Raw genomic sequence first — 9,591 nt, 5'->3', positions numbered from 1 at the left:
ATATAGAACCTTAAAAGGTTCTATCAGGCGCTACGTATTTGGAACCCCTAAAAGGTTCTATAAAGAACCCTTTTTAAGGGTTCAATCAAAAGAACCCTTTAGGGTTCTTTGTAACCAGGAAAAAGGTTCTATATGGAACCTTTTAGGGGTTCATTCATTATCATTTGTTTTGTCCTTTCCGGATTAAATATTTCATATTATTGACAAACATCAAGACCCTAAAATGTAAAAATGTAATTCACATAAAAAAAAGGGAAACCCAAAGTGCATAGAACAAGTAATTTATTTATATTAACAAAAATAATTACTATTACTGAAATAATGCTACGGTAATTTCAAGTATTCAAGCCTTTAAATGTACAAATCAACATTAAAATATCAACCATTTAAAAAATATCTTATGAATAATGAAAATAGAGTTTCACCTACATCTACATATTACAAAATAAGTCCATAAAATGTACAAAACTATATTAATCTATCACTAATAAATAATGCAAATATACAGATTCATCTAAATTCCCATCAGTGTTAGAACAACATCCAGTCCCTCAAAACTACAAATACATATTAATATAACTCACAATGGAAATATACAGATATAGAAGTACTTCAATTCTACAAATTCATATTAATATCACTCATAAAGAATGTGAATACATAGATTAAAATTCAGATCAGCATTTCAGAACATCAAGTACTTCAAATCTACAAATTTACATTAATATCACTCATAAATAATTGTAATAACAGATTCAAATTCAGATCAGCATTTCAGAATAACATCAATCGCCTCATATTTACAAATTTACATTAGCACTATTCATGACATATCAAACTATTATGATAATTGATTATACATTTTGAGCACTGGGACAGACAGTTTTTTTTGGCTGCTGGAGAGTTTAAACAGGTAGTGCTCAACAAAATTAATTGTGTGAGTGATGTGCTTGGGGTATTCCACACTGAATACGAAATAAGCAGCAAAGAGGCACTCCATTGCCTCCATCACATCCATTTCTGCGCTGACAATGTTGACACCCTCCATATTGATGCTGGCTCTTTTTGCATGGAGGGGGTTTGAAGATTCATGAAAAACTATAGTCGGAGTTGGCTTTACTGATTCCTGCAAGTTGGAAAAACAAATTATTTGTGAAATAACTTAGAATACCCAAAACTCCCAAAAGTTAAAATTCCATCAAAAATGATCATTTAGTCAACCCCATTTTGCCCAAAATTTGCATGACTTTTCTGTGGTGAAAAACAAAAGGCAGAATGATAGCCTTAGTCCTGTTTAACTGTCTTTGCATACTTTCTTCCAAACAATTAGGGATGTGACTGACCATTTTGTACCACAGTGGTAAGGGCCAATTCACTGGCTAGGTTGCACACACAACTCACAAACAATCATGACCACAGAAACTTCTTTTCAAGATCAATGCAATATTCATTAATAAAATAGCTTAGATAGCATACTGAAAAACTAAAAAGCAACAATGTATCTGTTTTTGATTTAACTAAACTTGCAGCTTGATTATTGAAGAGACACTACACAAACATTATGCAGTTTCTCACTTGCTCTCTGTTGTTCAATCCGTTCAAGCAACATCATTTTTGAATTTGATTTAAAGCATGCAGAATGCTAGATCTAAAGGCCTGTTGCCAAAAAAATGCATCAGTGGTTTTTTGCCTTCACGTCTTTCATTTAAATTGTGCAAATGTTTTTGTGAGAAACTGAGCAGCCCTCTCTCATTTTTAAAATCTTTGTATTTCTCCTGATATTACAAAGCAACTGTCAATAAGAGTAAAACATTCTTTATTAGAACATTCTTCTACAAGAGTTGTAGTTTTGTTGAAGAGTCCCCCCCCCACCCCCCTACCAACACCAACACCAACACCAACACAAAGACCTGACATATCAAAACTTACATTGTCCAGACAGAAGAGAAACTTGCTGTTTTCTCTGAATAAAGATGGTAAGATTAGCAGTGCAGCATTTTTCTCCAGATCTGCAATATCAGTTTACACAAAAACAAAAAACAAAACAGGTTATTGGTACACACTCTGTGCTGGTTGTCTCAGTTTGCATTACATTCAGTGTTTTTGGAAACCCCGTCAATTTGAATGTATAACAACATCTAAATAATAACATTATGCTTACAATGGATACTTTACTACTCCATGAGACCACGGGAGAGAATTTATGAATGGCAGTGAAGCAATGCAACTGGAGGTTGTAAAAAAAAAAAGATTGCAATGCTAAATGTCTCATTTCACATTTCTTTAATCTCCGATCTCTGTGTGCAAGTGTTTTGTGTGGTCATTGAAAAGCAGCACATTAAACTTTAATTGTAATTAAACTGACTGGAACTACCTGTGAATCAAATTATTTTAATGCACACCTTTTAGCCAATCCACAAACCATGGTATAAATAGATTTATTACAGTAACCGTTCAACAAACCAAGCAACTAATGGTAGTGTTAAGGAAAAAAAGAACATACTTTTAGTGTTTGTGTCAATTTGCTGAAGTAAACTGTTCAGCACATCCCTCTGACTTCCATGTCTAGCCACATTTAAGATGTTTGGGGCCAGAACCTGAAGAGCAGTCTCTAGATTAAGATGAAGGTCCTTCCCAAACCGCATCTTCACTTCATGCAGCAGCTACCAAAAAAAAGAAAAAAGAAAGAAAAAAGAAAGAAAATTTCATTAAAACAATTTTGACTTTTTATTCATACAAAAAAAAAAAATGAAAATGCAGTGGAAATACTAAACTCAAAGGAAACAACACTAAAAACAAATACTCACAAGTTGTGGAACCCGAAGAAATGGGAACATGTCCATGACCTCTCGTGTTGATTTTGTCATTAAATCGACTCTTTTAAAAAGAGTGCATCTCATTCGATTTTTTATGTTGGTGTAGTCGGGTTGTCTTTTATGTAGTTCAGCATTTATCACAGTAATGTGCTCCTGAAAACTCAATTGATCTTCTCCAATATTTTCCAGGTTTAATATAATCTGAAAAAAATAGTAAATAACAAAATTCCTATTGTCATCTCCTAGCATTACTGGTCAATAACCAAGCAATTTTAAGACATTTTAGTGAAGAAAGATAAAACAGACAAACCTCCTGGGACTGGGTGGAAACCGGATTATCAGTACACAGGAGTACTGGAAAGTTTGCAGTCTTGCATCTTTTTGTTTGCTGAAATGAGCAAAAGACAGTTCATATAAGGAAAAATATTTAGAAGTGACATAGCACAAATAACTGAAAATCAATAATCTTGATTTGGCCGTATGTCTCATACTGCAGATTGTATGGCTTGGAATTTAATGCAAGAGTTGTGTGGAGTACATTTACTTTACTATAACTATTTTTTACATGGTGCTTTTGCATAGCTTTTGAATGTAGAAAATGCCACCACTCATTGAGAACAACTAGTACATTCCCAAAATCTGACCCTTACCCAGGGGGCAAAGGGGGTTTAGCAGACATGGGCTGCTGTAAAAGGTTGTCATATAAAAATGAAATCTATGACGTCTGAGGATCACAAAACCTGAGACATCATAGATTTCTGAGACATCATTGTGTTCCTCAGACATCATAGATTTCATTTTTATATGACAACCTTTTACAGCAGCCCAAGTCTGATTTCCTAAAAAAACAGGTGTTTTGCTCCCTGGCTACCTTTTGTGTTGCATAAAGATTAGGAACCATGTGAGAGTGAGTAAATAACAACAGAATTTTCCTTTTTTTTGGGTAAACTAATCCTTTAATTGTAAAATGAAAGTTTAATGTATGCTTAGGAGATGACTGGTGTATACCTCCTCTTCAGAGACAAGGCCATCAGAGACTGAGAGATCCAGTGCATTCCTTTTAACACCAAATTTCTTCATCTCTTGAACTGCTGATGAATGCACTAAAGGAATTCTCTCTTTTTTAAATTTGTTACGCAGACAATGCAGAAGGGTATCCTGCAGACACATTTATACCACAGTTCTGGTCCTCAAATATGTAATTCTAAAATGACATGTATACTTAATAGATTTATTGCTGTCAATCTATTAAAAAATTAAATCACATTTTTCCATAATTAAAACAAGTCACATCAATATATTTATATTGTCATAATTACCCATTATTTTCAAAATTAATGTAGAAAGATTATTAAGATTATTAAGTTATGAATTATATTTGTTTTATCAAGCCAATTATTCACGATTACTTCATTTATCTACACATTTATTTTTAATTACCTTTTGTCTGGGCTACCATAGAAAAGCACTGAGACCATGTTTATTACCATGTTTCAGAAATTAACTTGCTCACTAATGAGGTGGAAATATGACAAAATCACAATGTAATGAAATTATCTTGCAAATATGAAATGAGGGGCAAGCAAGATTTGAGGTTGAGTTTGAAACCTGTGGACTTAAGCTTGTGAAATGTAACTTTGTACTTACATGACCAGAGGGGCTAGTATCCTTCAGGAAAGGAAATCTTGTGATCAGACTTCCAAGAACATCCGTGTATATCTTGTGGTTTGGATACCTAAGAAAAAGGCATATATCAGTTAAAATTAACTATTTTGCTTATGCTTTTTAGGCAGTTTTTTAAAATAATATGTATACCATGTGTACTTTGTGATGCTATCAAACAACACTTGAATTAGCCGTGATCGCAGATGTGATTTTTCCTTTTTCTTGAAAGATGGATCCTTCCTCTGTAATGATTCTTTAAGTTCTGGTGGAAAATCAGGGAGGCTAAAAACTGCAGGCCACGGCTCACAGCACTTTTGCCTATACAAAAAGTAAGTATTAATTTTTCACCTAGGCCAAATGAATAAACTAATTTCAGTTCAAGCCATTCTACTAACTGAGTGGGATGCATTTGAATCTCCAAAGAGGTTTCCACACCAGTTTCTTGTCTGTATTAAAAAATAATAATAATAATAAAAGTTTTTTTTTATATTTGCATACACATATTACAGCTGGAAGAATGGGTCCTACTTACTCCATTGAAGAATATCTCTTCAGTCTTTCAAGTTCCTTTAAAAAGATCACTTGCTGTTTCATTGTGGGGAATAGTTTCTGCACCATCCTTTCTGTTAAGCCCAACAGGGTTTCTCCATCAATCTCTTGCTCTATTTAAAATAATCAGTCCTGTTTTCAAACTTTTGTAATTCTGTCAGGAAATAAGGACATTACAAAGAAAAATACCTTTATAAATTAACACTGTGATGGAGGGTGATAAATACGTCATCATCTAGCTTGTAGGTGTCAAGGGCATGATAGTCCTTTTCTTCCCCAGGGTGAATGACAGCCCACTTTCTCTCCTCTTGTACAAGGAAGGCGTGATTATGATAATCAAACTTTTGGGGTATTAAGAGCTTTCCAAAAATCAACCAAATAGCCCTGAATTGGACAATTTTAGACACTTTCATTAAGACTGGAATGCCATCCTCAGCCACATCAATCACGAAGCTGTCTCCAATTTTGTATGTTGTATTGTTTGTCAAAAGAGAATTGACAACAGCCAGTGTCTCCTCGCTGGGGACGTCCTTAGTTCTACTTTTATTCCTGATGCCCTCTTTGAGATCCCAAGGAAAGGACCTGAATGGAACTGAGCGTTCACCTTCAGTGTATGTCTTTTGTGGAAGTGCATCCAATGATGTTAACTACCAACACTGCCTCAGCTGGTGTCTTTTAGAGAGGGTGTAACACAGGTTTCTGAAATTGCAAGTGTTGCGGGCTAGTCTTTTGAAATATTGGTGCTTGCCTTCAAACCTCATGCACCACAGGGACTTCAAAGATCCAAAGTCTGAAATGAGGCGAGGATAGTGTGTGAGAAAGTGCAGTTTTGGTGGGAAATTATCTGGAAACAGGGCTTGGAAATCTGAGAGGAATTCTCCAATTAGAAGGCTGAGAAAAGGTATGACTGTTTTTTTTATGCGGGGGGACAAAATGATCTCACCAATTTCTCTGCACTTCAGATACACAGCCCAGTGTGCTTCGCCTTATAATATTATAATCGGTAATATTCTGAAAAGGCACCAGTTTTGAGCTGCTGTTCCCAACAATCTGGTCTTTTTCAGAACACTTTGTGGTAACTTCTGTGGAATATTACGTTTGTGGTTCTTTCCAATCTTAAATGCTTCCAATTCAGCATTTATGTTACTGAGTGAAACTATTTCAGAAAAATGCAATGCTTTGATGACTTTGGTGATCACAATGGGCACAATGCCCTCCAAGAAATCATGCATTAAGTCTGGAGGAAACGATTTGGTGACGTCAAAGTACTCCAAGTCATTAAAGGGGCATTCATTTACTACACCATATGTCTGTTTTGAGATCTCTCCAATCTCCCTGAGAGCACTTAGATGGTACTTGTGAACCTCTGAAGATCGAATGAGGACGTTGTCTTCATTAACATGAGATTTTAAATCTTGGTAAGTGATCATACAGAATCTGCAAACTCGTCCACTGCTGAAACAGCAAGTAAATCCACCCAAGTTGTGAGCAGACAAATTATCAGCGGAGATCGTAGCCAAAGCACACTTTAAGTTGATTTCTTGTCCATTCACACTGACCAAAATTCCTTCTTTGAAGAGTTTTCTCAGATCTTGAATGAGAGGATGCAGAATGTCCTTAAAACGACATCGTTTAAGAAGCTGATGTCTCACTAGTATACATAAATGTATGTGTCTCAATTGATATTTGTAAGTTGGTTCAAGATTTCCAATAGTGAAATAGAATGCTGTGAGTTTATGCAAAGTCCTTTTGGAACCTAAAGGGTTAACCACTTCAAATTCGTCTGTGTAGAGATGTAGCCTCACAACATTTGGATCGCCAAAAAAGGGTTGTCCTTGGAAAATCCGTCCGTCTGAAAAATCTTCAAAAATTTCACTTGAAGCCTTTTCACTGCTTCTTTGAAAAGATTCAAAAATGTCTTGTTTCTCTAGCTGGACCTTCAATACATCAGAAATGGGTATATACAAAAATGTGTCCTCTTTCCCATTACTATTAACACCGAGCACATGTTGAACAGGCTCAACAAGATGCAGATGCTCTTTGCAGTATTGGGTTAGCTGGTGTTGGTGAAGTAGTTGCAAATGTTTAAGGTACTTGTGTATTGTACACTTAATGACATCACAGAATGGGCATTTGTAGAACTCCATTAAATACCTCTAAAGACTTCTTTGGAATCAATCAGGTTGATGGTTTGGAGCCATTTGCAGACATCATCTGTTGTCCATTTGTCTACCATTATGTAATCTTCAAAAGGAAAACAGAAAGTTACATTCACATCATGTGCATGTCACTACTTTATTAACCTCTTAGTCTACCATGAAAAAAAGTAAAGTTGTATTCTGTAAATGTAAACATTAATGTAAATATTATTCTAAATAATTTCTAAATAATTTGTTGATTTTTTATATAAAATCGCCTAAAACTTTAAAATGAACAATCATGATGCATATGTAAATTTCTCAAAAACAAATCTTCTACAAAAAGCATTACACAAATTTGTATTTGAACAGGCAATTTAAAAATGTTGCTGAGGGAAAAAGGCTCCAGTCTCCCCACAACCCTAAAGAGGAAAAGTGATTTAGGGAATTAATGGATGAAGGGGGATAAGAACATGTGCATAGACCCTAATTGTACAGTCTACAAGCAAGTGCATTCCAAGACAAGTAAAGATACAGTGTCAATTTAATACACTTGTTATCAGGGCTGATTAATTGTAGTTAAAGGTATAGTTCACTTTAAAATGAAAATTCTGTCATCCTTTAACGTTACTCACCCTCAAGTTGTTTCAAACCTGTATGAATTTCTTTCTTCTGCTGAACACAAGGGAATATATTTAGAAGAATGTCAGTAACCAAACAGTTAACTGGAACCATTGACTTCAATCGTATTTTTTTTTTCCTGCTATGGAAAGTAAAGGATGACAGAATTTTCATTTTAAAGTGAACTATCCCTTTAAGCTATGTGTGCTTTAGAAACAGCCATACCCTGGCCTGCTTCCAGTTCCTTAGACACCACTTGACTTGAACATACAATAATCATTCATAAAGTTTGAAAAGGTTGAAGTGAATCACAAGAGTGTTCACATGAAGCTGTTTACAATTATCAAGCATCATAAAAGCATTCTGAGCCTAAGTGCGACTACATTTAACCACTAGCTGCAGGGGCGACTCTACGATTTCACGTTTAGGGGGGTCGATCAGTAAACAAGAGAGAATGATAAACTTTACTTAAAAAGCAGCACTGGCCTGATCGTTCAGATAGCTGATTATAGTTTTAGGGGGGCTTAGACGAAAAATATGGGGGTTGAAGCCCACCTAAAAAGGATCTAGAACCGTTCTTCATGACCATTTGAGTGTGCGGTCAAAAACTAGCTTAGACACTATCTACAGTTAAAAACTAAGCTTAGGATCAGAAAACACAAAATTTAACAGTTTGCAACAAGCACAACAAAACTTACCGATGTAAGGCAACTTGTGACACTGTCGCGGTTCAGGCTCTTTCGTGTTTTAGTGTAACGTTAACGTTAACTTAAATCCGCTGTTGAAACATTGACAATTTCATTACTAATGGGTTTAAAGCTTATAACAAGTAAATTACTAAAAAAAGTCGATGTATTTCTCTGACTTACCACAAAAATATTTCCGTCAGACCATCAATTTAAATCAGCAGACGCCACAGACGGATATCAGTCTCTTCTCGACCGTTGGAATTCAAAAACGTGCGTGCACGCACTCGCGAGACAGCGCTGCGTGAATATGCTCGCGCAAATGCAAACAAATCAGCAATGGTAAGTACAAAAAAACCCTCAAAACTAAAACATCTGTACACATTACAGTAATGATGAGAATTTGTGGGGAAAATGTGCTGAAAATGTGTCTCAAATAGTTTACTTTGTAAAATTAATGAAAATAATGAGTTTATTACTTATTTTTGTTTATGTTTGCTGTTCAACAGATAAAAAATGTAAATCCATAATGCAAAATTGTTTAGTTGAGGTGCATTTAGTGCGTTCTTTCACGCATTATTCAGTGTATTCAAATGCATTTATAAATGCATGTGAATGATCACATAATTCAAGATATGGGGGTTAGAAAATGTATATATTTATATCATTTTATGTAGTTAATCAATATCACACGAAGAGAGCCATTTCAGTTTTTATCCTCCAAAAATCAGCATGATTAAAATGTGATATTAAGTTACTACAACAGTTAAATAAACAATAATTTAATTACAACTACAAAATGTTGCAGAATAATGTAATATATGAATGAATAATAGCCTAAAGAACCTTGTGCCAAAAGGGTTCTTTCTTGCCATTATAGAACCTTTTTAGCATAAAAGGTTCTTTGGAGTTGAGTAAAGAACCCTATGGTTCTATATAGAACCCCAATGAACCCTTTTTTCTAAGAGTGTACAATGCTCTTCTGAACCTTTTGAGGAGACTTTTTCACCTGAAAAAAAAAGTACAAACGGCCCGATATGGACCACTGCCTGGCGGACTTGAACCTTGAACTTGAACTTTTTTCTCTGGTCAAAAAGGCTCCTCAGAAGGTTAAAA

The 9,591-nt window shown here is 35.0% G+C and overlaps 1 protein-coding gene across 1 annotated transcript; it reads right to left on the bottom strand.

The window, feature by feature from the left end:
- Window positions 1–265: 265 nt before the first annotated feature.
- LOC143757494 (sterile alpha motif domain-containing protein 3-like) lies at window positions 266–8,756 on the bottom strand. The gene is made up of 12 exons (XM_077248565.1): window positions 8,659–8,756; window positions 8,488–8,567; window positions 5,220–7,274; window positions 5,014–5,143; window positions 4,877–4,927; window positions 4,632–4,799; window positions 4,464–4,551; window positions 3,127–3,204; window positions 2,808–3,017; window positions 2,504–2,663; window positions 1,930–2,009; window positions 266–1,126 (listed from the first exon to the last, which is right to left on the bottom strand). The coding sequence occupies exons 3-12, from the start codon at window positions 5,263–5,265 to the stop codon at window positions 842–844; spliced, it is 1,296 nt and encodes a 431-aa protein (XP_077104680.1). The 5' UTR covers window positions 5,266–7,274; window positions 8,488–8,567; window positions 8,659–8,756; the 3' UTR covers window positions 266–841.
- Between the last annotated feature and the right edge of the window lie 835 nt (window positions 8,757–9,591).

Source organism: Siphateles boraxobius, unplaced genomic scaffold, assembly GCF_051911475.1.
Source record: "Siphateles boraxobius isolate OS27281-9 unplaced genomic scaffold, OSU_SipBor_1 11, whole genome shotgun sequence".
NCBI lineage: Eukaryota > Metazoa > Chordata > Actinopteri > Cypriniformes > Leuciscidae > Siphateles > Siphateles boraxobius.
This window is presented reverse-complemented; position numbering and strand designations above follow the sequence as displayed.

Excerpts from the sequence above, each read along its gene's own strand:
- LOC143757494 (XM_077248565.1), bottom strand. The coding sequence starts at position 5,265 with ATGATGACGTATTTATCACCCTCCATCACAGTGTTAATTTATAAAG. Across the intron at positions 4,800-4,876 it reads ATTCAAATGCATCCCACTCA|GCAAAAGTGCTGTGAGCCGT; the intron begins GTTAGTAGAATG and ends CTTTTTGTATAG. Across the intron at positions 2,010-2,503 it reads AATTGACACAAACACTAAAA|ATCTGGAGAAAAATGCTGCA; the intron begins GTATGTTCTTTT and ends CTGATATTGCAG.